This window comes from Solea solea, chromosome 5 (assembly GCF_958295425.1).
Source record: "Solea solea chromosome 5, fSolSol10.1, whole genome shotgun sequence".
In the NCBI taxonomy this organism is placed as follows: domain Eukaryota; kingdom Metazoa; phylum Chordata; class Actinopteri; order Pleuronectiformes; family Soleidae; genus Solea; species Solea solea.
In genome coordinates, this window is record NC_081138.1 from 1,846,686 (window position 1) to 1,874,611 (window position 27,926).

General features: G+C 41.2%; 1 protein-coding gene across 1 annotated transcript; it reads left to right on the plus strand.

The window, feature by feature from the left end:
* The first annotated feature begins 9 nt into the window (after positions 1–9).
* Positions 10–26,943, plus strand: mrvi1 (murine retrovirus integration site 1 homolog). The gene is made up of 36 exons (XM_058630049.1): positions 10–59; positions 137–197; positions 293–451; positions 1,080–1,197; positions 1,309–1,359; positions 1,443–1,520; positions 1,606–1,662; positions 1,740–1,799; positions 2,124–2,179; positions 2,467–2,560; positions 2,660–2,788; positions 2,881–2,966; positions 3,250–3,970; positions 4,096–4,155; positions 4,633–4,837; positions 7,312–7,340; positions 13,037–13,237; positions 15,137–15,246; positions 15,333–15,394; positions 15,929–16,102; positions 16,228–16,305; positions 16,637–16,680; positions 16,767–16,823; positions 17,238–17,687; positions 18,496–18,574; positions 19,106–19,226; positions 19,780–19,810; positions 21,953–22,093; positions 22,280–22,411; positions 23,068–23,221; positions 23,324–23,373; positions 23,642–23,830; positions 24,223–24,284; positions 24,860–24,982; positions 25,217–25,345; positions 25,869–26,943. Exons 3-36 carry the CDS (start codon positions 372–374, stop codon positions 26,029–26,031), a joined length of 4,374 nt encoding a protein of 1,457 aa, XP_058486032.1. The 5' UTR covers positions 10–59; positions 137–197; positions 293–371; the 3' UTR covers positions 26,032–26,943.
* Positions 26,944–27,926: the final 983 nt, after the last annotated feature.

The window sequence follows — 27,926 nt, forward strand, 5'->3', positions numbered from 1 at the left end:
TGCTGATGTGGATGACGGTGAAGTTTCTTGGCAGGACTCTTCTAAAGAGCCTTTAAATGGTAGGCTGTTAAATCCAGAAGTTCAGAAATGTCTTTGTTTCTTTTTTAAGTATTCACAAAGCGTGTTTTCCTCTCAGGGTTGGATTTCTCATGTTCTCAAAGCAAAGCAGCCTCGTCAGAGAGCCGCCAGTGTTCCTGGTTTGTTCTTTCACTAATTTAACCACAGCATGTGTCTTTACCTCCCGTAATCACGTTACATCACTCCTCACAATGAGCTGTTTGTTTGACCTCAGTGATGGAAAAGACCTGTTTGCCATTGTGGCTGAACTGAAGCACGCTCACCACAAACTGAGCGAGCAGAACGGCAGCCTGATGAGGACGGTGGCTCAGTGTGAGGACGTCAACCTGCAGCTCACGCTGGAGATGACTGAGCTGCGAGCAAAGCTGGCCAGGTGGGATTATCAATCTCAATCTCATGTAACCGTGTGCCGTGTGTCTCATGTGCCGGGGTTTAGAGAACAAACATTTTAGCAGCTTAAATTAAAATAGTTCACATTTGTTCTTCCAGTTCTTCTGCGTAAATGTCCTTGAGCACATCTCAAGGACATTTTCACCACCCGATCAAATCAATAATTGTCTTACAACATCCCTTCATGAATGGTTGGAGGACTGATTCACGTGTGAGATTAAAATAATGCTTACTAGTCAATATAGAGATGGTTTTCTCTCTTTCTCTTAGTCATTCAATCATAGCCACTTTAAATAATAACAATCCTTCCTCGCTCATTTCTTGCTACACCAATGCTGCCTCACGCGGCTTCCACTGGCAAAGCGAGTAATGTTTTTCTTCGGCTTTCCTGCCTTGTGTTCCTCGACCGACTAGTCTGTATATGTATATAAGGTGTTCTTGTAGTTTTTATTCTAGAAGAAAACAGTGCAGGAATCAAGGATTTTTAATTGTCATGTGTACAGAGGTAAAACACGGGCTAAAGATAAGCAGGTTGTGCACTCTTGATATCGTGCAAACAGAATAAAATATAAAACAAACAAGTCTTTATGACGGAGTGTGTGTGTGTGCAGTTCCCAGCGCTCAACAGTGAGAGTCCGATCCCTGACAGAGGAACTGGAGGAGACTCGTCGTGCGTTTAAAGAGGCCCAGGAGAGAGCCACTCGTACCCAGAGCAGCTGCACCAAACTGGTACATTAAACAATGAATCATCTCCTAATAAAGCTTTATATTCAGTTTGATTTATATCCCTACAGAGACCATGTACGATTACATTACACAGTATATGTTTTGCATTTTCAGAGCAAAGAGGTTGAATGCCTCAAAGTCCACATCAGGAGGCTGGAGGACAAGGTACCGCAGATCTTGCGTGTTATTGTAAATGTGTGCACCGTCCTTTATCACTCACATGAAAGCATATTTTTACGTCCACACAGAATGAAAAACTCACCTTTGAAAGGACGTGTTGTGAAGAGAGCCTCAACAAACTGAGGAAAGTGAACACTGAGTTAAGGGTGAGAGCAGATCAGTTAAAGCTGGTGTGTTTGATTCTCCGCCAAACAAGTTTGCGCGGATGATTAAACGTCTTAACATTCACAGGGAGAACTCGAGGAAACCCTGGTTATGTTGAAGCAAAGAGACAGAGAACTCACAAAGGTACTCGCACACTAACGAAGAAAGATGAACACGTCACATTTTATTTTGTCTTTAACTTTGCTTTCAAATCTGTGTAGAAAGACGTTCTTATGGATAAAATGAAGAACTCTCACATGGAGAATCACAACATGATCATGGTAGGAAACACAAACTTAATACTTGAAGGTACCTTATATTTATGTGTGTGTGTATATATATATGTGTATATGTGTGTGTGTGTATGTATATATATATATATATTTATATGTGTATATATATATTTATTTATATATATATATATATATATATGTGCATTTAATCATGTTAACAATGCATTTAAATGCAGTTTGACACCATTAAAATCATAAATTCAAACCATGCAACATTAAATGTGAAACATTTTTATTGACTTATAGGTTTATATGCATTTTGAATGTACAGTATTTGACGTTTGACGTTAACATAGCTACTCTGTTTTGCAGGATCTGCAGTCAGAGCTAACGAGATTACAGGAGCATTCACACCAAGTTCTCCTGAGGTATGTTTAATAAATGCCACAACCTTTTTTTTTGAGTGTGTGTGTTAGTGGTTGGGAGGCACTTTATACACTTGTGTTACAAAACTGTTTGTTTTTGTTAAATATGTCCTAGTTTGAGGTGCTCAGGGCAAATAAACTGAAGTTCACATGTAAAACAGGTGGATCATCTTTCATATTATTGTAGGAATTAAACATATTTTGGATAAATTAGCCATAATTGCACAGATAATTGAAACTGTTGAATTTTCTGTGTGGCGTGACACTAAAACTCTGGACTCTGGACTCAGGTACGATCGACACCCTGTCAGCTCTCAGAGTCTCTATGGTCGGGAGCCTCCAAACCGCCGCTCTCTACAGAGTGAGATGCAGGAGATGCAGCAAGTAGGAATTTCTCACCTCTCTCGGCGTATCTTAATATTGCACTTTGTTTCGCTGTCGCTGACGGCGTTAAATCCCTTTAACCTTCGTTACCTGCGACAGCATCACCGAGGTCTGGACGACATCGGCCTCCCGTCCCTCCACACACACGGCGATGACATTCAGAGCATCATCCACAAGATCAAGAGCACAGAGATGGCTCATCTTTGGCAGAATAAGTATCCCGAGAGGGTGAGGAGAGACCAGAGCGTCGCCACGGGACGGACATTATTACATGCGATAATATGTCTTCTTATCTGTTGTGTTTCATCTCTCACACACAGGACTCTGCTCCTGTAGAAACACAGGGCAGGCCTTTTCCCCAGCGCCAGCAGCAACAGGCAAGCATCAAGCAGCGGCTCGTCAATGTGTATGTGAGATTTTTTTACCTCCTTTTCTCCTGTTATGGTAACAGTCTGGGTTTGTTTGATGTGAGCCTCTGTTCTTAGATGCTTCCACTTGCCAATAAAACTGGGGTATCTGGTTTGACATTTGAGTTTTTATAGGCATCTCTGTTATGCAACAGAGATGAGGTTCCTGTCTCATGTGCACGAGCCTGTAACGGGCATAAGTGCAGTTTTAGTGCCCCACGGTAAACACAGACATGACAGTGTGTAAAAGACGTGTTTATAAAGCTGAGGTGGTGGTTTCAGGCTGCAGGAGCTGGAGCTGCAGAAGTGTGTGTGGGAGGAGAGCGGGGACAAAGCAGAGGAGCGCTGGAGACCCTGGGACAAGGAGCAGAAGCAAAGCCACACCGGGTTCAAGCCTCCGGTCCAGGACTGTAAGAAGGAGGCCGTGGTGAACTGGTGGAAAGCTCTCAGCAGCGTGCAGGTGAAGTCCCAGGTAAAACCAGCGCAGTCAGTTCAGGAGCACTCGGAGACTCAAGAGAAGCTCCAGCAAGCAGAGAAGACGATCAGTGATATGCGGGAGCAGGTCTCCCACCTGCAAGTCTCTCTAAGATCTGCACTGGAGCGTGGCACTGAGCAGAAAAACACTTCTGTCTGTCATACTGACAAAGAGACCAACACAGAGAGACACGAGGTGGACAGAGCCGTGGGGACGGAGGTGAAGGGTCAGAGGGATGCTGCGGTGATCACCGAGATCACAGGTGGAGTCGCTTCACAGCAGGAGCAAACTCGGCTTCAGGTGACGGCGAACGGAGTCCTGTCAGCCCTGAAGAGGATGGAGGCGATGGTCACCAACGCTCTGGAGACGGCCAAGTTGGTACGAGAGAGCGAGCAGAGGATGAGTCAGGTGAGAGCGAGGGTGGAGAGCATCACGCACCGGGTGGAGGAGGCTCTGGGACGAGCAAGCAACACCGAAGTACAGCTGAACATCCTGGAGGCCAGGTCCACCGAAGACGCTCCAGATCAGGTCTGTTGTTCGTTTGCTTTATATCACAGTGAAAGTCAAACTTTACAGAAACTTAGAATGATCTTAATTTTGAGTTTTGAAAAGGTCACTGTCCTTTGAGTCATACGAGGTCATTTCATTCACAGAACACAACAGAAGTGACAACTGCAATCCACATTAAACAGTGTGGGGAAAATCATGCAATGGTAATTATGGCCTTTGTGAAACATGAAACACCAAATATCATTTAATAAAATAATATATAGAGCCTCATTCCTCTCGGAACCAAGTGATGTGCTCTTGTTTTGTGAGTCTGCATATTTTTTAAAAGATAATATATTTTTTAAATCGGTTGAATTCTTATCGTTTTGTGTAGACCTTTAGAAGGAAAGCAAAAAAAAAAAGAGTTACAGGGAGAAGAGGCCCGCTGTACGCTGGTGAACACATGATTGTGTGTATTTTGTGCTCAAATGTTTTTGCAGAAATATTTCAAGCAGTTTTTAAAATAATTAGGAAAATAATCATTTAGTGACTGGACTGTTTTAGAAAAGCAAACGTATAGATGATTATAGATTTGTAATACTAATCCAGTTGTTTACTCATTTTTACATAATATTCTAATGTAGTTTACAGGAAGTTGCCGTTTTCTCACTGTACTTCATTTTTTCTTATTTTGGGGGAAGAATCCATGTATCAGTGTACCATCAGTGCTGCCAGCTGAGCCTGTACCAGAGTCCACATGTGTCACGGCTGAGTCCAGTGCGGAGTCTGAGAACACAGCGGAGACGCCTCCTCCTCCTCCTCCTCCTCCTCCTCCTCCTCCTCCTCCTCCTCCACAGTCTCCCGTAATCCCAGAAGTCAGCGAGTCTCCACAGCTCCCCATCAATGGTATGATGGCTGCATTACACAAACAGGGCTTCAGTGCAGTCGTAGTTGCCCCGGTACACTGTAGGACACAAATAAATAAAATCGACTTCCTTTTCGGAAGGGCAGTCCCCGAGGACGTCTGAAAATAGACTGTGCAGATATTTATATTGAACCCAACAGCTGGTACAGTTAGAAGACGCAGAGATGAATCTCTGAGGGAGTGTGTTATTCATCAGAGGGGGCAGAGAGGAAATTAATGGCAGTCAGAAAGGGTCAAATATGTTTTAACTCCATTTTATTTCTAATTGGCAGCACATTCATACCTGGAAACCACTGTTTTGTGAATCAGTTCCCTGTTGTTTGGTTGCTTTGTATAAAGAATAATTCAAGCTTATACAACATTGACTACAGCTGCCAGTGAAGGGAATGAATTCAGAAATCAAATGAAAAGCTCAAACCCAGCAGAGTCTTAGATTTAATTGTTGCTAAAGATGTGAGTTAGGAGTATGGCAGAGTTTGCTGAGAACCAGTGAGTGGAAACATTCTGTTTGTAAAGGACAGGCAGTAGTCGTATGCATGCATGTCCACATGTACGTTTATTTATAGCCTCACATTCAAGCCACCCAAGTTGCTTTGTACACTGCTAGTTTGCGTCTGAAGCGATGTTGACCTAGTTTAGCATCAAAATCACAGGTGCTACTCATTCTGTTCAGTTTATAGAAGTCAGGACAGAGTGACCATGGACCTGCATGCACCCTGAAAGTGATTACGCTAAATGGAACTCAGCCATCTTGATCTTTGATTGTATTTGCAACTGTGGTTTTATTGTGCACTGTAAAAACAGCGCGGTGAGCTCTGAGTCGTTAGAAAAACCATACCTGTCGCTGTCTTTGTGACTCCCTCGAATCCCACTCTAAAACTATTTATCTTCCATATTTAAAAAGCAACGTTTGATGACTTCTGATTCTTTTTATCTGACCCACAGTTCGGCATGACTCTTGAACTCAGGATGTTTGCGTGACAATAGAAAAACTTAAAAATCAGACTTTAAAAATACATGTAAAAATGTTACTAAATCAAATTTCTTAAATCTGAGTAACACATCCAGATAATGCCACCTTCAGTCTATGTGCCCCGTTCACATCCATCCATCCATTTAATACCAGAAAATAAATAAAAGAAGCCAGTACACAAAAGAATCAACAACAGTGACAAAAACACGGCAAAATTTAGGACTGTCATCATCAACGTTTTTTTTAAGGTTAAAAATGCTCTAATGTAAGAAAGATTTGATTGTATTTGGAACCGTCCCCACAATTTATGTTTATAGATGTTGACACTGGCCAGAAAAACGGTTTTATTTTGTATTTTCTGGAAGTGTGTATTGATAAACACAGATCTGATGTCACTAATGAACTGTCTGGTTTCCGTGCAATCACTGGTCATGTTAATATTAATCATTACAAGAAGGGAACAAGCAAAACAAGAGACAGATACATATTACATAGAAAGTAGATATTTTAGGATACAAGTTTGAGTATAATAATCCAGGACTATTGGGTAGAGTGGAGTTCTCCGCCTCCATTACGGCTTTTAAAACAAATTCATTTTCCTCCGTCTACTTTACGCTAAGAAATTTACATTAACGTGGGACATTAAATCAGCGTCAGGCAGATGGAGGTAAGATTACAAAGGAATAAAAGCATGTGTGATGAGAGTGGAAGTAAATCATTTATAAAAGCAGTGGGTCTCTAAAGCCCTGAGTGCGTGCCGGGTATAAACAATATGCTCTTTGATGACCAATCTGTAAATGAAAGGAGGGTGGAAATACCAAACTCTCTGTCGCTGGATGATGTGAATGGATTTGTGGTGAAGCTGAACCCGTGCAGAATGACACACGTGCTGCAGACTGCTGGAAGAAATGAGTCTTTGAAGGGAAATGATGGTCCAATTAGAAGAATATATTAGTGGGAGTTAATGTAGCATCGACGACGTCACCTGCATCTCGTCATACGCTATTTTTGAATCTACTGTATGCACTAAACATGATATTTGTGAGATCCATGTTGACGTTCAGCTCAGCTGGTGATTCACAGTAAGTTGCTGGTATCATGATATAACCAGCCTTTTCCTGAGGGCTCCCAAAGCAAGACAACACAATTACCTTCACTTCACTCTGGCCAAGAGCTTTTGAACCATCAGATCAAGTGCTCCAGACGGTTGCCGGGTTATTGTTGCTCATAGTTATGGGGGGTGAGGGTGGGTAGGAGGGGGGAGGGAGGGGGGATTAAACACTTCCTGAAACAAGAGTTACAGTAGTTGGTTCCATCTTTACAATTCCTGTCTTCCCTGTTTGTTTTCTCTTTCAGTTTCTCCTCCGCGCACGCCCTCTCGCTTTGTTTACCTAATGGCATCATGACATTTGCATTGCACACAGTTGCTGTCACATGCAAATCAACTCTTCTCACTGTGTGTTTGTGCTCTGGCTCCAACAGGCAGCACAGGACGAGGCAGCTGCGACAAGGTGAGACCGTGCTGCTTTATTCCTCTAGAATAGCATGTTGTTCCTCTTTGTAGTCAATGACCTCAGTGTGTGTTTTGTGGGGTTTTTTCTGTGCGTTATAGCATTTAATAGACTTTTTGGTAATGTTTCATTCATTAGAGGATGCTGTGCTAATAGCACTGTAGCACTTTCTCTCAAGTGCAAAGATAAAGTGGAACTGATTGTTCTAACGTTGTGCTTTTAACTGTCTATTCTACTGTATATATATTATCTATTTTATATTACTTTTTAATCACCATTTAATTCATGATAGCTAAGACAACATAGTAACACTTTATAATACAGTACAGTGACAACATTGTAAAGGTTTGTAAAAGGCGAAGAAGAAGATAATATTACAGTGAGAACTGCTATAGCCTACTGTCAGTGTAAGTCCTTCATATAGAAATGTATGCGAGTCAAAATTGTTATTTACCATAATGTAAAGTTGAAATTCATACTTAACTGGTATTACCATTATATTATTTACCTAATGCATCATTTTAATATATTAGTTATCAGTAATAAATGATGCATTTGTTTACTGCTAACTGTATGTACTGTATGTACATTGTTGTTTTTGCTACTTTAAATGAGATAAAAGGAACATTTGACTCTTCTGCACAAATGAGTCTCTTGATAAACGATTTCTTCCACGTTATCTCAAAATGTGAGGCTGTAATTCACCGTGAACATCAGCTGTGTGACTCTGAAACAACGTGACTGCTGTGCTCCTGTTTCCCCTCACTAATTACGAGAAGATTGCAGTCCCTTTAAAAACCTTTCACCGCTAAACAAGAACGGTTGGAACTGTGCGGCTCGCCCGAGCAGAGGGGGAGCCTCGAGAGCTCGGGAGTGGATGTGTGGATTCCTCTAGACTGAAGAGTAAACACAGATCTGACAGATGCAATCTATCTATTTGTCCATCAGCGTCGCACAAACATGCCCTTCCATACAACAACACACAAAATAGTCTCCTGCAGCTCCAAGGCCATGATTGCAGGAACCAAAACAAGCAGGGAACACATGCCATATTTCTCTAAAACTTCCATGGAGATGAGGGATGATCAGTGGAGAGCACACACACACACACACACTCCACAGCAGCTCGAAGAGGCACACAGAGCCCTTCTCCTTAAATGGTCAAAGCTCCCAGGAGTGAAAGAAAGGCTGTTGCTGAAAAAAGACCAGAGAACAGAGTGGACGAGGGGAAGGAAGGAGAAGCCCTGAGGCTGGAGGAGTTTTCTGAGGGTGACAGTTGGACTGTGGGAAGTCGGTCTCAGTTGGAGGGGACCGGCAGCAGTGAGTCTGTCTCTCTACAGCTGTGGACTCAGGTAATGTGCATGCTGACTGACTGTGGACAGGTTTGGATGCGTGGAGCTGTGGCGTCTTTTTAGTTTGTCGTGGTTTCAGGTGAACCCATGTCGCTTTAGGAGGTCTAGAGTGTCTGGGGCATTTTTAACAGCGTTGTCGGTGGAGTTTACGTGACCTGGTGTCTGATCAAACATTTTAAACCTACCTGACTGTGCATCTCTCTGTCCATTCAATTCTTTCTTCTTTCTCTCACTCCCTCTGCCATGTTATCTCAGATTGCAGCTCCGTAGCAACCACTTCCCCTGCTGCTTCACACAACTAAATTTTAAACAAATCTGGCATGAGGGAGCGAGCTTATGTAACAGAGGAGAGGAGGAGGAGGAGGAGGAGGGTTCCGGTCCCCTCATCTCCCTCTCAGGAAAGAGGCTGCAAGGCCTTGCTCCAGTGAGGAGAATCCTAACTTTGATGGACAAAGACGTTTTTATCTGTTACTGTAAGAAGAGCACATTCATGTCCTCGTAGCGTCGTGGTGCAGCGTCTCCCTGCGCTCAGACGTGTACGTATGTCCCGTCCCTGCTCCCCCCCACAGGAAATAATCTGAGTGATTCAATTACTTGCCAGTATTTATCTCTGTGGGCTCGTGGTCTGTCGGGGAAACACTCTGCTCTGTCACTGCTCTCGCTGTGTGCATGCAGACGTCTCTGTTTGGGTTTTTATCATTTTCCACTTTCTCTGCAGAGGAAACACTGTCAGGTTCGACGTTTGAAGTGACTGCGAGCTGGACTCTGTCCTCAGAAGAGTAGTTTTTGTGAAGGATTGATATATTATCATTTCTGACAGCACCAGGCACGCCACTGTTTCCATGAACCAGCCGAGGACCTGCACACTCACTCTGACTGATTTAAGACCGATTTAAGCCGTTTAACAAAGAACTCACGTGATCAAATCTACAATATCTTAAACCTAAAGCCCTCTTTCCAGGTTTAAGTGACATAAATGAACCAAACGAGGCAGCAGAAATCAGACATTTTCTCCATTGACTTTGGCACAGAAGAGTGAGCGGTTTAGTAACTTTAGCATTCAACAGGATAAGGTTGTCTTATGTGCAAAGATGGTTAAAGTGGTTAAAATAGTTGCTCCCTGCTGGCAGCAGACGATGTGACATGGATGATACAGATATGAGAGGCTGAAAGACTCTGATCTGTTCTTTTTTCTCATGTTGCAAACACATGTTGCAGCTGTGAAAAGGCTCGAATGTAAATGAATGAATAAAACATGTTTCTTGAAACAAATTACGGAACACGCAGGTGGTTGTTGTTCCTGAACCCCTTTTTGAACGTCATATAATCACGTTGTTAAATATCCAACGTGACTCACTCTCGTTTTTAGATTTGTAGTCATGTAATCCGATTTCTCTGTCCATTTAAATTGATAATTAACAGTTTGAGAACTTTCACAGTGCTAAGTGCTGCTGCAGGCTAAAGGGAGGGAGAAAAAAAAGTGAATTTATTCTGGTGTGACAGTTTGCCTGTAATCAGGAAACATCAGCAGCTCTCTGGAAGACAGTTAAACAACCCACTTCCTCCCCAGAGACTCACAGCCTCTCTTGTCCTATATGTTCCCAAGGACCAGCTATGACACTGAACAGTTACCGCTTTGTCTTGTGTCACAGTTCCTACTGATAATGAAGCACGACCTTTCCCTCGCCGCGTTCATCAGCCGCCGAGTGTGACGACAAACGCACCTGTGCCGCTCGTGGATATGTAAATCTTTCTATTTTTGTCCAGACAAAGAGATAGTGTGGTTACATTAGCATGCGATATACTGCCTCTCACCCTGCACTGTGCAGAGTCTGACTGTGCAGAGTCTGACTGTGCAACCCAGGATAAATATGAAGTTACTGAGTTTCTCAATATTCTGTTTTTAAAAAACACAACAGAAACGGCACAAGTACAAATCAGCTCCGGTGACCTTTAGCTAAACCAGTCAATTTATTTATTTTGGTTTGGATGATTATGGGTTAATGAGGACAAGATTTCTGCTATTTATACAGCAAACTATAGTGCAGTCATTGTGTTTGATTTCAGCATGTCATCAATTATTATTACTCCTAACATACTGCACTGGTTTTCTGCTGCTGATGCTCCACAAACTCTGATCACTAGAGTAGATACAGCATATATTCACCATCATGGCAGATGTCAGCTTTCAGCATTGAAACCCCATTATACAATATATAGAGCAATAACGTTAACATCTATCCCTCAAAATGCCCATTTTCCCAGAATAACTTCCAATATCTGGCACTTACTTACAATTTGCTGCACGTTAAAATACTGTTATAACAATTAAAAATGAAGTTTTATTTATAAAAACACTGCAGTTGTACACGAACAACAGATTTTGCGTGTTAAATTTTAAATTTGAATGGTAAAGAACATATTTACGATAACATTTTTGAGTCTCTCAAAAATATTGTGTATCTACAGTAATGCAAAGTGCGCTTGTGCAAATGTGTCGTCGGCGATACGCTTGGTTTTAAAGGGTCAATTATTGGTAACATTATTGGTATAATCCATCATCTTTCTTCCATAATTGAGTGCATATTTGTTGTCGTTTAATTTTTTTATCTACAAACCCCTGTGTTTGTTTGACTCGTTGTGAGAACATGTTTCCCCTGAATTGAGCAGAGTCTGATAACGGCTCAGTGCATCCCGGTCACTGTGAGAGTCTGTGGTCCAAACAGTCAGTGACCGACGAATGTGACCGTGTGGGAACAAGAACACGTGTTACATTAGCTCTGCCGTCTTAGTCATCATGAAGTATTTATTTGTGTTTTTGTACAGTTTTTGTTTTTTTAGTTTGTTAAACCCAACATAAACATTTCATCCTCTTCCAAAGAAAAGCTCTTAGACTTTCAAGTTATTTTTTAACTAAAAATGTTCTTTGTGTTACCAATTAAATGTTTACACTTAAAGATGCTAAGGTGCATTTTCTTGTAAACAACCCTGATAATATTCAATATTTCCTACCAGAATACACACAGTCTGCATCGTTGTGGTGGAAACATTTGTAGAGCAAACTGCTGCACAGCTGCGTCTGTGTGTGGTTTTACCAACTGCAGATCACATCGGTACAGCGTGAAACTATCCAGAGTCTTTTCACGACTGTCGCACCATGAAAAACGGCCAATTACATAAGCACCATATAGCGAGTCACAGCTAATGCCCATGACATCATGTTTATGTTCCAGTAACTAAGTCTTAAAGAGGCTGTTGTGTATAATTTGTGAAGCATTTGCTGTAAACCCTGGATCCTAGTCCTGTGTGTTGATCGTTTTGGTGGTGCACAGAACATTTTCAGAATTTAAACTGGACCGCTGATCGTTTCCCATCCAGTCCTTGACCACAATAGAAATGATTCACTGTGCGTTTAGTGCTGTAACCATAACAATGAGGATTATTTTCAATCAAAACCACAAACTTTACCTAAAACCATAACCAAATCATGTTTATACCAAACACTGACCAAACCTTTACCATGCAACTGTCAAGGTAAATCGAATGCCTAACATTTGAGGTCATGTCTGGGCATTATGGTTCTTTTAATAGGACCATCAGTGATGTTATACTTTATACTTTTATAGTTAGGCGTTTTGTCTGGATTCAACAACGACCTGTTGCAGCTGCAGGTATTTTGTAGATAGTAAAAGGAATTCCAGATCCAAACAAACTGCAGGGACACAGAGTACGCAGAGATTATCAGTCTGTCAGACCCTCAGAATCAGTGAGATCATCTCAATGTAAATACTTCTCTTCCTCCTCGCTGGTTCCCGTCACCTGCCGACGCCCTTTGGGCAACTGTAATCCACGTTTTGCCCTTTGTGTGTTAACTATTTTTTGCAGATAATATTTGTTGAATGTCATTTGATTACGGCCGAATAACAGTCGACAATAGCAACAGTTGTCAACCACACACATTTAACTTCAACAATCAGATGCAAATGATGAAGCCTTGATCTTGCCAGAGTCATTTGTCTAGCAAAGCTTATTCTGTTTTTGGGACCTGAGACATCGAGAGGTTTTGTGGCTGATGATTTCGTAACAGCGATGTTGGTAACACTTAAAATTACAGCTGTTGCAAGGCACAGGAGGTGGATGCTATTTTGGGGGTTTGTTTACAGTGGGACTTTTTTTATGCATTGCCAGAAAAGGAAATCACCATTCACGTGTATTTCAGACGTAAATGATCAGCAGTGAATGTCGCAGCACCTGCAGTTTGCCTCAGCGGCGACTTCCGGACACTTTTGTAGCCATGTTTCATGACATATATGTGTTGTTATTTCCGTGTGTTTGATTCCTCAGCTCCAGGAAGAAGAGAACCTCTTCACTCAGGAATCTCCTTCAGAGCAAACAGACCATAACTCAGCGTGTGCAGCTGAGAAGCCTTTTATTTTCCCCCACACCCGCTCCCGGCCCTCACAGCTCCCCAGCATGCCCACGCTGCCCGAGGAAGAGGAGGACTCCCCCGAGGAGATGGACAGTTCCTCCAGCTCTCCCACGACAGTGAGTGCCCAAGCTGCAGCCATGTACTCATTGTAAACATGTCGGGAAGTAGAAGTCAACCACTTGGGGGCGACACCGCTGGCTGCAAAAAGAAGTTGGGAAAGGGGTCGAACTCTCACTTGAATTATGAAGTCAGTAAATGTCTCTTCAATACAACATGATGTCATTTGTGAGGGAAACGGATGATAAAGCACGGCACATTATGTGTAAACAAATCTTGAGGCTTCATAATAACATAATAATAGATTACATACACGGCCACTGCTTTTAAAGCTCTCGATTTACCAGTGCAAGCGTTTGATTAAACCTTCAGAGATGAGAGCAGAAGAATTCTCCTCTTCACTGATATTAAATTGTACTTGGCTCATATCGTAGATAATCAGGCTCCTCTGAGGTCTTATAAAAACTGGAGTGGAGTGGAGTTCATCGTCTTAATACACGTGGGTCATTCTCTGTTGTCTGGTATTCTTTTTTTTTTTTTTTCTTTTTTTTCTTCTAATGCAAAAAAAGACAATTTTGAAGACTTTACCAAAGTATTTTAAGAGATTTTTTTGCATATGTTGTTAAACTATCTTCACTTTTCTTTTTAAATGTACTGTATACCTAAGCAACTCCTCAGTGCTTTTGTCTTTGCTCCTTACAGCAACTCTTCTACACAGAATAATTCCCAAGTAGTACTTGAAGTAATAGTCAAAGGTGACATGACGTATAGTTCCAGTAAAAAACAGTTATTTATTTAACTTTATTTAACATGTTTAACTAAAAGCTGACATTTGCCATTTTGGAGCCTGTCCTGTAAATAATTTTGCATTTAAACAATGACTTTCAACAACATTTGAGATACAGTTTCATTGTAGAGCTGCAACTAACGATTATTTTCAGAATCAATTCATCTGTTGATTATTTTCACGGTTAATCGAGTCATCGTTTGCTCCATAAAATATCAGAAAACGTAAAAAAAAAAGTCGATCCTGGAAATGATGACGTTCTCAAATGTCTTGTATTGTCCACACACCAAAATTATTCACTTTTAATGATTTCTTTGTTATATGGAGCAAAGAAATGAAGAAAATATTCACACTTAAGAAGCTAAAACAATCAGAAATGAAATGTCAAAGGTCAGATTGAGAATCTTGTTTTCACTCTACATTACAACAAAGTGTTAAACAGTCCGACGTCATTACCTTCCGCTGCAGACGTTCATAAACACACAGCAGAGATAAGACATCGCTGCAGAAGGCAATGGAGCTGTATAATCAAATCCTCAGGGCATATGCCAACACAATAAAAGCATCCACCATTATTAGAGCGCAGTATTTCTGCTCTGGTTCCATCAGAGGGATTCCTTTTATCAGGATTCTGAGAGTATAGCATTAAGGTTCTTTTTATAGCTGGACAGGAATGTTATACCATAAAACTGCCTCCTTTCAGGTTTTTAAACAGGATGACGTTCATATTCAGCATCATAGTTTCATTTTCTTTGAGATCTCATTGTATTTTAGAGCTTTAATTATACAACAGATAGGTTGATGGATGTCAGGAAATAAGGAGTGTTTATGACCAGCGAGGTCAACATGAATAAATGTCAGCGCTCGTCAAACTAACTGCCGTCATCATAGTGTGTCATGATGAGATTAAAAGCTAACTGCACAGCATGATGGAATTAAAAGGGCGACACTATCCACGTTTAAGTCTTGCTTTCATTTAGTTATTCTCTTAATCAGTAACTTACTACTGTTACATGTGTGCGATACAGAAGAAACAGGAAGTGCTAGTGACATGACATCTTTAAATTCAGCTTTACGAGACTTTACGACACAATTAAATTAACGACTACTTCAGCGCACCACAATAATGCCTCATGTTTTGTCGTGTGTGTGTGTGTGTTTTATTGCACAGTCTACACCCTGTGAAAGCCGAGCCGTGGTCTTGAGCGCTCCCACCATCGTCTACCCACAGCAGGCCACATTTGTCCAACAAGATGGAGGACGTCCTCTGGACCAGACCAGGTTTCTCTCACATCACCATCAGTTGTTTTTTTTGTTTTTTTCAGCTGAAAACAATGTGTCTGAAACATGATGGTTTCCTCTCTCAGGCCGCACAGTCCCAGAGCTCGTCTGACCAGAAATTCCTCTGGAGGACCCATCACCACAGTCGGTGGGATAACCCTTTTCTCACACACACACACACACGCATGCATGCACACACCCATTACAGACGCAATTACCTAAAAATAAACACATTTCCCTGAGAACTATTTTGATGTTATCACGAGCAACAGTTGCTCTAGTCCTGAATGTCTGTTTTAAAGTAGATGTTTTAACACTGAGAAAGGACTTTAAGACATCTGAACTATTCCTCTCTCCAAAACAAAACAACAAACACTTGAAATGCTTTGTGGTTTTGTTTACTTTTGATGTTTAGATTGATTGTCTGTTCAGGGGAGAGGAAGAGATGGAGCACATCACAGCCAGTCGATGTTTTAGCTCTCCTCCATGCTGTGAATTGTTCCTTGCCTTTAAACTGAGGAATCACACTTAAATGATCCCTAAAGTCCAATCCAGCAGCATCCACAGAATCTATTTCAAATTGATTCATTTTGATGTTTTCTCAGTTTATTTAGTTGGGTAGTTTGGAGCAGACCTCGAACACCTCTGAAGTCGTCGTGGTGTTTGTGTTTTCCGTCTCCAGACAGCTCAGGGAACATCATCGACCTGGTGAAAGATCCGCTGCCGGAGATGCAGCTCTCTGAGGAGGATCGTCTGAAGAACCTGGAGCTGCTCGAACAGGCCAAAAAGGTCAGCGACCGCTTCCTGACGCGCCGCGGACGCCGCTCCACCAGCAGCCTCACGGACTCACCCCCAGGTGGAGCGCACACACATCACTCTGAACACAGCATACAACACACATTTTTTCAATTTAAAATACTTTAAAAAGTTCTCATTGAAATAAATCAGCACTGTTGTTAATATCATGTTTTCTGTCTGTAGGTCTTTCTCCAGCTCCGACTCCCTCCGCCTCACCCTGTTCTTCTAGAAGCAGCTCACTAACTGTTGCACCACAAACTGGTATGAAGCTTTTTACCCTCAGTTTTCCACAATGACTCTGTGTTCTAAAGCTCCAGTGTTTAGGATTTATTGGAAAACAAGATTCACCTAAAATGCTTACAATCCACCTCCCATATCTCCTGGTTCTCTAAGGTCACCCTCATATATCCTAGTATTCGTTTGGTTGTAGAGCTCATCCTTTTCATTAAATGATTATAAGACTATTTTCAGAGGAGCCATTGTCTTTTCTTGCCTTGTACAAAGACAGTTAAAGTTTTTTTATCTACACACTGTTCCTTTTAATTATTGATCTGTTGAGTTTTGTGTGAACGCTGCTCTCTGCTTTCTGCAGGACTCTCAGATTCAGCCCATGTCGGCTCACAGTCTGTCGGTCAGGTAAAGAAACAACTGTTGATTTTTGTTTTAATAAATATGTGATTATTCAACTCAATAAAGTCATTTCATCTTCATCTCATTTGTAGCATCTAGAGGTTTTTTCAACGCGAGAGCAGGCTGAAGTAACGACCCAGGATCATGAGGTCAGATTTACAGATTGACTGTTGACATTATTGCGTACTGAGGTGTCAGACATACAACTCAGTATAATCTGCTGATTTGGCACCACCACTTATCTCAATAATCCACCATATAATCTGTAAAATAATACACTATAATTGGATGGATGATGGATGGATACTTCATTGCATGATTAACTAACATAACTGACATTCATAGTTTCCTGAGGAAGAATCCCCTTTTGGCTTCTTTAGTTAATCACCATGGCGACTCGTTGACCTTTCAGCTAACATCATTATAACGTTACAAAGTATTTCAACAATCCCATCAGCCAAACATTAGCTGTCAGTGTCTTACCAAGTTTACTCTGTGTCGTTGTAAAGGCAAATGTTTCATCTACAGTGTATTAACACTGCTCATCCTCTCGCTGACTTCAGGGCAGGCTGCTGGTGGACTGGAAGCCCACAGAGAAAAGGAAAGTGTCCTCGGGGACTCTGACGCCACGTTTCGCTCTTCAGAAGGAGAACTGTGATGCTGCTGTACCGAAGAGTCCTCCAGTGGTGAATAAAGCAGATGAGGGCGCTGGTTCTAGCCCAAACAGTACCCAGGCCCCGGCCACTGGTGTGGCCAAGCCCGTCCCACGTCCCCCGACTCAGCAGGCTCCGTGTACAGCGGAAATCAAGACGATTGGGGCCTTTCCTCCACTAATGAGGGCGGTTTCTTGGGATGCGGTGGGCAGCCTTAATTCTAGAAACGGAGCCCCGAGTTTTCCGTCTATAGATGAGGATACGTTCTCAGAAATTCCCAGAGATGTCTTCAAGTCATCGGGGTACAAAGACCTCCCGACCCAGGCAGGAGGTGTGCAGAAGCTGTCCAAACTCAGAGAGGTAAAGCACTGGTTCAACAGAACTCTAATCATTCACTGTCTTTAAAGGTCCAGTGAGTGACATCTAGTGTTGAGAATGCAACAAACGGAGGACTCTGCTCATCCCTGGCTTTTCCAAGCATGTCAGAGAACTGTGGTGGCGCTTTCTAATTTGTATTTTAAACAAACTTATGTGTAGTGTGTTTGATTAATGTCAATAAACCCACCTACATTTTTACACCCTAAACACCCCTTAAAGCTGGGGTGTCAAACGTACAGCCCACGGCCCAGAATTGGCCCACCAGAGGGTCCAATCCGGCCCACAGAATGAATTTGTCAATATTTCCCATTATTTATATATATATATATATATATATATATATATATATATATATATATATATATATATATATATATATACACATATATATATATATATATATTTATATATATATATATATATATATATATGTGTGTTTATGTATATAGGTATATGTGTATATATACATATACATACATACATATACAATTATAATAATATGATTAAAATGCACATGTGTAAATGGTAAATTTAGGCATAATTTTAATTGAATTGAAATTGTAATTATTTTTTTCAAAAAATGTGTTTTGTAAAAACATTGAATGTAGAACAAAGTAAAACAAATTCAGAGTTCTTCTTGTTTATAGGTTATTATGCTGTTATTTTACTGGTCCGGCCCAGTCGATATCAAATTGTGCTGTATTTCGGCCCTGAGCTAAAAATGAGTTAGACACCCCTGCTTTAAAGCCATGCAGTCATTGTAGTTAACTGTTGTCATTTCTTCGTACAGGAGCACAAGCTGCTGCGTAACCAAAGCATAGTGGGATCCAAGTTGCCAGAGTTGAATGAATCTGCTGAACAGGAAAAAGGTAACGGTCCTCACTCGACCTCTTGTCCGTGTAAGATAGGAAGAATTTTCAACAGCACATTCAGCAGTATCACCAAGGGTGTGCACTTCCTCCATTTCAGGGAAAATATTTGTTCTACTCAGAAGAACAGATCATCATCATCATCATATCTTCATCTTCTGTTTTTTCCCCCCTCTGCACCACACAACAGAAAATGCTGTGTTTAGTTTCCATCAGCAGGTGGCATGGTTTGTACAGAATGTGAGCCAAAGACATGCTGATGAATGGGTTATGAACTTATTTATTCCATATTTCCCCTTTTAAACATGAATATCATTGCTACTTTTGTAAATGCAGTCAAAAAAGTGATGTACAACAAGTTTTTTTTTGGAACTGGATCCACTTTAACAACAAAGAAATCCTGATCTATGCATTATTTTGCATAGTATTTGTGATATTATTACTGCTTTGTATATTGTAATCCCTGAAACCACTTGTTACTGGGTATTATAATAATATAAACGTAATAATGTGGTGTTCATGTGTGTGCAGGTCCTCCACTCTCTCCACACTCGGCCTCTACCGTGGAGGGGAAGGAGAAGTCTGAATCGATGCCCAACATTTCCGATGTGATGCTTCGGAAACTGAAATTACACCGGGGTCTGCCGGGCTGGTGCGTAACAAACCAACTGCTGTTGAATTCACCTTTTACTTTTAGTCCAATAAGTTCGAACACAGTCCAACAGACTTGGTACACAGAGATAGTAGCTGACAAAAATCAACTTCTGTTGCCCTTGTTTTGGGGTTAGTCAGGTTTCCCTTTCACACTTTCACTTTAGTCCAAAATGCTGATTCCACACTGTTTGGCTTTTTACTGGAACACACAACCAAAAAACAAATTCTGGCTTCCCTCTTATCGCTCCCTTTGGAGTACATTCAGGTTAAATCTTCTTTCTTTGCCTTTAATCTCTCACTGCTTCAGCCTCCTGTTCCTCTGTGGGTGCTCAGGTCAGCCAATCAGCTGCTCCTGGTTGCCACAGAAACAAGGTCGATGCTCAGAGAGTATTCGGGAGGGAATGAGTTACTCATGCCCTCTTCACTGACTGTTTTTAAATCTCTTCTTTCCTCCTCTTTAATGTTTAACGTTTATAAATGAAATGAAATTGGATTGTACTGGATACTGGTGACTTCTGTGGCTGAGCGCTAACCTCTGATGTCGTTCACAGCGCTCCCCCACTGACTGAAAAAGAGGTTGAGGTCAGTATCAGATTCCGTTCCCTTTGTTAAACATGAAAACATGTGCTCTGATGCCTTTGTCATGATCCCACAAGTTCAAATTCTCAACTTCACACACGGAACGTCCAGTACTTTGTCTAATTAACCCTGACGCAGATGTTTAGAGTTTGGTTTTTCCAGTGGTGCTTTTGTTATGCTTCCCAAGCATAATACATGTGATATAATAATCTCATTTGCACTTTCACTATGATTCACGGTGAACAGTAAACCTCTGGTGTCATAACAGTAATCTGTTTGCTCTGAGCAGCAAACAATTGAAACATTTGTTCAAACACTGGGGACACACAGGTATTGTTCCACTCAGTGCTGAACGGCTGCCACATGTCGCCCTGTGTTTATAAAAACCTGTTTTGTTACCAAAGCAGTTAATTACACAGTCGTAAAAAAACAAAAAAAAACAACAGGAAAGTGTTTTTCTGTTCCTGATCAGACCGAAGAGACTCGGGAGTGATTTCCTGTAGAGAAAATGCAAACGTTAGTGACGCTCGTCGGGCTCGGGCTGCGGCCCCTCTCGCCACTCCCCCGGGGACGTGTCTGAGTGAGGACAGTCAGAGGTCGTGTATTTCCTCTCAGCTGTGGCTCACGTATGATGGAAAGCTCTGCAGCTTTGATCAACACAGCAAAAACACCAAAAGGTCACATGTCACAATCACAGCCCTGTTCCCCAGGTTCGACGCCGGGCTGCTCGACTCAAATCAAATCAGATGAAACAGTCGTTCTCAGAGACTGACGCGGGGGCCGCAGAAGGTTTGGGGTCCCAGTCTTATTTCTTTCTTTTTTTTTGTGATCCAATTTTTATTTTATTTTCAGACTTAGAAAAAAAGGCAGTACATTTTAATAAAAAATATAAAACATGAAGACAAACATAAGCATGAAAAGATGACAATATATAGAAACCACAACAGTAAAAATTCAATAAAAATAAAATATATATTAATAACTAAAATAAAATAAATAATAACAAATAAAATAAATAAATATACATATATGTATATATAAATATATATATGTGTATATATATATATGTATATATATATATGTATTTATATATATATATATATATATAAATAACTAAAATTAAAAAATAATAACAAATAAAATAAATATATATATATATATATATATATATATATTAATAACTAAAATTAAAATAAATAATAACAAATAAAATAAAAAAATAATAATAAAAAAAACCACACACACAAAATACACAAAATACACCCCCACCTCCCTCCCACCACCCCTGGGCCCCCAGAACCATAAGCTACTGGCAAATTAGGTGGCTAGATCCGCTCCTTTGGGTCCCAGCCTTTTATGTAAAATGGTAGTTTAAATATAAACAATTACATTCAGACCACTCGGCTCCACACAACTCTCTCTGTGTTGCTCAGTTATACGAGCGTTTAGCCACACTGCACACAGGAAGTGGTTAGAATTAGTCATTTTCAGATTTTATAGTCTCACACACACACACCAATTTGTGATAGTGAATTTGTTATTACACATCAGTAGTGAAAACACACACAAGCCAGGAGCAGTGGGCAGCACTTATCTGCGCCTGGGGAGCAACGGGGGAGGTCCAGTGACCAGTGACCTTCCGGTTACAAGCCCACTTCCTTTCCTCTTGGCCATGGACTGTGAGGCTGAGGCTGACGGCTAGTGAAGCGAGGCGGCTGCAAAACACAACAAGGAAAAGTTGTAAATGCTTCTCTGCGTCCCCACCCATCTCTGCGCTGCCAGTGCATGCACACAAGCGCTCCCTAAGTCTGATAGTATTGCTTGACAGTGCCGATTTCTAGATCAAGAGCGCGTCGTACAAATTATTCAAAAATGAAGACCAAACAGAGGCAGAAAAACAGAACGATGTGCTGCAGCTTTAAGATTTATGTGTGTATGTGTTTTAAATGACGTACATAAGATTAAGTTGTGATTCATTTATCAAACCTACAGTAAATCTTTGGGAAATTGCTTGTTCATTTGCGTGCAGTGGTGTGGGAGAGTTCCATGTATATTCCTCTGGTTTATTCCACTGTGTTTGTGCAAATCAGCATTGTTTAATGTGCTGTTTAATGTGTTCTATTGCTCTCACTTCCTCCCCAACAGAACGCGTTTGTCCAGCTCTCGCTGGCCTTTCGTAACGACAACTACACCCTGGAGACGCGGATGAAACAGGCGGAGAGGGAGAGGAACCTGACAGAGGAAGACACGGAGAAAGAACTAGAGGAGTTTAAAAGAGCAATGAAGGTCGGTCCTTTTAAAAAAACAGCAGCTGATATTAGCTCAACGCTCAATGAAATCCCTCTGGCTCTTAAGTGTTCCGTCATCTAATGTTTCCTGGAAGTGTAACCGCAGTAAATATTTATCTAGTGTGAGAAAGTCAGAGAGGAGATCAGAGATGCACGCTGTAACACAACATTGTCTTTCCTGCAGATGACTGCACCACAGTGGCAGAACCTTGAACAGCGCGAGGCCTACCAGCGCCTCCTGGAGACTGTAGCCGTGCTGCACCGCCTGGCCACGCGGCTGTCGAGCCGAGCGGAGATAGTGGGAGCAGTTCGACAGGTGCAGTGGCACAGACACGTGCAGATGACGGGGAGCAGTCTTTGAAATACACTTCATCATCATCTGTAGAAGACTTTCAACCAAACATTGCAAATTCCCAGTTTGTCCATGACAAAGCCTCTTTGTTATTTGTGCACCTAAACTCGTTATGTCTACTTCTACATTACTGCTACGTAAATAAGAACTTCTTATTTATAATTGCGCTAGTGTTGAGGCAATTCTGATGCAGCAGTGACATGATTTAGCGTTTAAGCGTCTTCTTGTCGTCCACCGCTGCACACAATTTGATTTTCCTTCTTCTTTGTAGATACGAGATTATTCCCTGACTGAGATTTAATCCCAAACCGACAGCATATTCATCTCCACGCGTTGACCATTTCCTGGATCCTGGATCCTTGAGTTATTTAAGATTGAGTCACTTAAAACTGTGTAATCTTAAATGTAGAAATATGACAAAACAAAGTATATTTTATGACCTTAATCAAATGATTGCTTTTGTTTTTAATACTGTGCGTTATTGCATACATCTAATAAGATGAAGATCTTAACGTTGCTGTAACTTATTATTGTGACTTTAAGTGTACCCTAGTAAGCCTAACCTTGGTTTTGGTTGTGTGGAAACTCTTATTTTTCTGCTTTTTCTCCTCCTGCAACAGGAGAAACGGATGAACAAGGCCACTGAGGTCATGATGCAATACGTGGAAAATCTGAAGAGGACCTACGAGAAGGATCACGCTGAGCTGATGGAGTTTAAGAAGCTGGCCAACCAGAACTCTAACCGCTGTTATGGAAGCTCTGCAGACACTGGAGGTAAAACTGTGCCGCTGAAAAAAGGTCTGATGCTAAATGAACAGTCAGTGCTCTTTATGCATTTACTGCAGTTTTTCTGTCTTTCTGTCTGTGTTTGCACAGATGACGGCGTCGCACGGTCTTCCAGATCAATGTCTGTCACCCTTGGAAAGGTAATTCTGTCCACAACCATGATGCATGAAGCATTTATTAATAATGGAAGAATTCAAAGAAATAGCCTGGTGGTTAAGCATGCTATTGGCTTAACCACCAGCAAAAACATTTATGTATCTGAAGTTAATCGTATTATAGTAGTAGTTTTTTGAGCAGTGTAAATATTTTAATGTTGATCCAGATACAGACTTTTCAAAACAAGTGTTAGATGTAATTTTGTTCCCTGATATTCTCTGTTTCTGTTCTCTCTTTGCCGACCCTCCGCAGGCTCTGCCCAGACGCAGGGTGAGCGTCGCCGTGGTGCCGAAGTTCAACTTGCTGAACATCCCAGGTCAGACTCCAGCCATAGCGGGACCAGGTCCCAGTCCGCTCTCGGGTCTCAGCACACCCTCAGGTCCCAACCTGGCCCCTGGCTCCAACGCGGGACCGGCCGCCGGTACTGCTCTTCCTGTTCTGGTACGTCTTCCTGTTCTGTTGGGAAATTATGGGAAATGACACGATAGTCACCCTCTCATCGACTGCTGGAATACGTAATACAGGATGAGTTTCTGACTTTATCCGAGGTTGTTTTGTGGAATATAAACCTGATGTCATTTACCGGCTATGAACAATAAATTATTCCCAATGGTAAAAACCAGTATTATTGATAAGTATGTGTATTTTAGTACTTCATTTGTATATTTTAGAGGCAAATACTGTCATTTTTATACAGTTTTTATTTCATTTTTCTATTGTAAACACAGGATTTTAACTTGTAAAGAAGTGTTTTTACTTTATGGTACTGGTACCTTTTAATTTAGTTTTATTATTATTCCAAAAATAACATTCTAAAATGATCTCCTCTGTAGTGTGAGGCGAACGATGTGAAAGTCAGTCCTTCCACAGAGGCGTCGCAACCAGCCGCAGAATGGTATGTTTTCTGCACACACACACATACGATTCCTTGATTCTCAAGGTCACTCTCAAGGTGGTTCTTGAAACAATGGGCCAAGAAAAGCCCAGAACCCTCTAATCGTTCTTATCAAAAAAGCATTTTCTGCTGCAGTGTGACCTTTGACCTCCAGGATGTGCTCTGCAGCGCCGGGTGAGGTGAAACATAACCCTGAGAGCATAAAAATAATCAAACCCCTGCTGCGGCTGATGGATGTGCTATCCCGGATCGGAATCTAAACATTTGTGCAGGAGTTTGACAGAACCCAGACACCGGCTCCAATCATATCTGGCTTATAAAGGGGGACTGAGTAAAGCTCTGGAGTGTGTGAGCGTGATGCACACAGAGAGTGGACAATACTTAAAAGTTCTGTTTGCACTTGCCCTGCCCGCGATAGTGTCTGTAACGTAGCGCAGCCCTCGACGCTGACGCTGCAGTTTGTCGTTCGCAAGACGGAGCCAAGTAGTTGTCATGGAAACCAAAGGGTACAGTCATCTCAGTGTCATAATGCCCGCTGTGATCTGACTTGTTCTTTCCTATCTGAAACAATGCAGTGGAAAGAGCGTGCTGGAGCAGGAAAGTGAGCCGGCCAAGCCTTCGGTCAACTTAGAGGAGATCAGAGCCGAGATCAGGGCTGAGCTCAAGGCAAAGATCGAGGAGGAGGCTTACAATAAGGGGTGAGGCCTTCTCTGCTGTCCATAAGTGTGAGGATGCACTTTAAATGTCTTGTAACAGCGTCTGGGAAAGATGCTATTAAATCACAAGTTACTTTTGCTGTGTGGTGCACAAAGAACGTCTGAAACAGACAGATAAATGACACGTGAATAAACGAACGCAGACGACACAGAGCAGAGTGACTGTGACGGTAACTAACTATGGACGTTATTATTATTATTATTATTCAAACGCAGCTTCCAAGAGGGACTGCAGCAGAGCAAGGCTCAGCAAGAGGAGAAGCGTGAAGAGGAAAACATGGCGGAGAAACTTCTGGAATCAAATAATAAAGACGAGGAGAGTGGAAGGAAAATGAAGACGAGCAGGTAAAGAAAGTCTGATTGAAAGCTCTCTGAGGTTTACTAATCCACCTTATTTCATTTCATTAACTAGGGATCGTCTGCTGTTATTAAGGGCATCGATGAAGAACAATGTGTAATCCAATCCAACTTTATTTATAAAGCACTTTAAAAAACAAAGTGCTGTACAACAGAGATAAATAAGATAAATAAAACATAAGAAATGACATCATAGGCCTAGACAACAAACAATAAAACATACAATAGAACAATAAAATACTGTAGAAAGAATTAATGAAAAAGTCATAAAAAGATAAAGATTTCTCCGGGTTTTCTCCGGGTTTTCTCCGGGTTTTCCGGTTTCCTCCCACAGTCCAGAAACATGCAGGTTTAGGGATTAGGCAAATTTGAGACTCAGGATGTGACCCCGCCTTTCACGCCATGCCAGCTGGGATTGGCGACCCTCATGTGGAGGATGAATGAATGGATGGCTGAATAAACGACATGATCCAAACATGAACCCGTGATAATGTTGTTCTCGTGTCCACAGGAGGATGGAGGAAGTCCTGGTCCGTCTAAGTCGTTATTGTCCCAAGATTTCCTTGAGCAGGCGACTTCTGTGGTTCGCCCTGACCGTGTTTGTCGTGATGTGTCTGGTGATCAGCATTTTTTCCTTCTTCAGTGACCGTTACAACCGACGCGAGGACACGTAAGGGAAGAAGGGACTGTTCAATAAAGTCCTGTGAACTTGGTGCAATGTCACAACCAAAGAGCCCGACCGCTGAATATAGGAGACCGCAGTCCTTCTTTGTCTCTGTCCATTTACCATATCATCACACCCGGACTCACTTGAAGCCAGGACCCTGGTTCTGGACGGTCAGGGACGATCTGGGAATCTTAACAAAGAGTGTGTTTGGATTCAAAAGTCGATGTATTTTTTTATTGAAATAAGAAAAACAAGATTTATAGTTCTTTGAGTGTTTTTATAATTCGTTTCGTACTGAACTAGAGAAAATGCTCAGAGTACAAACGTCTGCAAAAGCCACATTATCATAATAGCACATTTAAAATCTAATCATTTCTCACGTGGGCCTTAACTTATATCCCCCCCCCCATTAAAATTAGGGATGAGCCAATATGATATTTAACATTGATATCAGTCCAGCTCAAAATAATTGGATCAGATATCAGAAAATAGAAGAAAATCCCAAAAAAGCCTCAATATTGCATAATTATTACGACCTCAGTGCAACACGACTGCTTTACAAATGCTTTACATGTGAACATGTGATATATTTTCAGTTGTTTATTGGTACTGTATACGGTTCATGTACAAATATATGAACCCAAAATAGAAGCTTATAATTCAATTTTGACCTTAATTGAAACATTTAGTTGTTTTAAAAGCTTTAATCAACTCAAAGATAAGCAAAATAATATTTATTAATATAAGCTCAAATTAGATTTGTATTTAAAAATTGAAATGGTTATTTTTGGCTGATTTAAAATTGAAAGTCGTGTATGGTCTTACCTTTATATTTATATATTGTAAGTCCGTGCGATGGGCATGTGTCACAGAGAGGAGGCGGAGCTCGTCGCTGCCTCACCTCACCGCTCTCCCGTGTTTTTGACATACTACTTTTGTTTCCCCCCAGTGGTCAAGAGAGAAATAGCCAATAATTAATTCTACAGGAAGAATAAATGCAAGAAATACGGAAACTCTGCACCACATCTTTGTCATTTGTATTTATTTAGACTGAAGTGTCCTTTCTGATGCAGAGTTGATCAGAAACCTGGTTCTTGGTTCCTTCATGTTGACTCTGCCATGCTCACTTAGCACGTAACTTACTCCATATTCACTTCACTTCAGCTGCTAGAACTCTTGTGCTCTGGAAAGGTTCCAGTGTGCTGTGCGAGAGTTTCGCCTAAGACGTTATCCTGCAAAAGAAATGGGGTCGATCGACGCAGTGAACACTGTTTGCTATTTGAATGTGACATTGACTGTACATTTTTAAGTCCCCGAATCCAGCTTCAAAGTATGATATTTAGTTTTTAGCCTGAGAAATTCTAAATTCATATTTATAGATAAATTAAAGTTGTTTTATATGGGTTTTTATATGTGTATTTAAAGCTTTAAATATAAGCACATTCCAGAGTAGTTCGTTGAGTGCAATAATTAACAACTGATTGTTGTCGTTTGTTATATTATGCTGGATTATATTGTGTGAGGTTTTCTCCTTGTGTGAGAGCACTGTGTAGACGACACAAGACTTTGTTTTTTTCAATCTTTTCTGCACATGTGCCTGCCTTTGTTTGTTTGTTTGTTTGTCTGTTTGTTCTTTATGGATTTCATGCTCTGCCACTCCACCTTTTAAATAAAAAGGTGCCTATATTCCGTAGTCTGTAATCCCTCTTTTTAGGTAATTTGCCGTGGGAATAATACACAACTCCTTATATGGACATCCTGGGGTGTGTCTGTTTAGAGGTCTCATATTCAGTCTTCTTATGTGTTGTTGAGTCAAAGTTATGATCCATGTTATATCGCATTTTTAGTCGTGATATAAAGTAGCAATAATTGTGCAGAAGTCACAAAATTAGACTGTTTTTC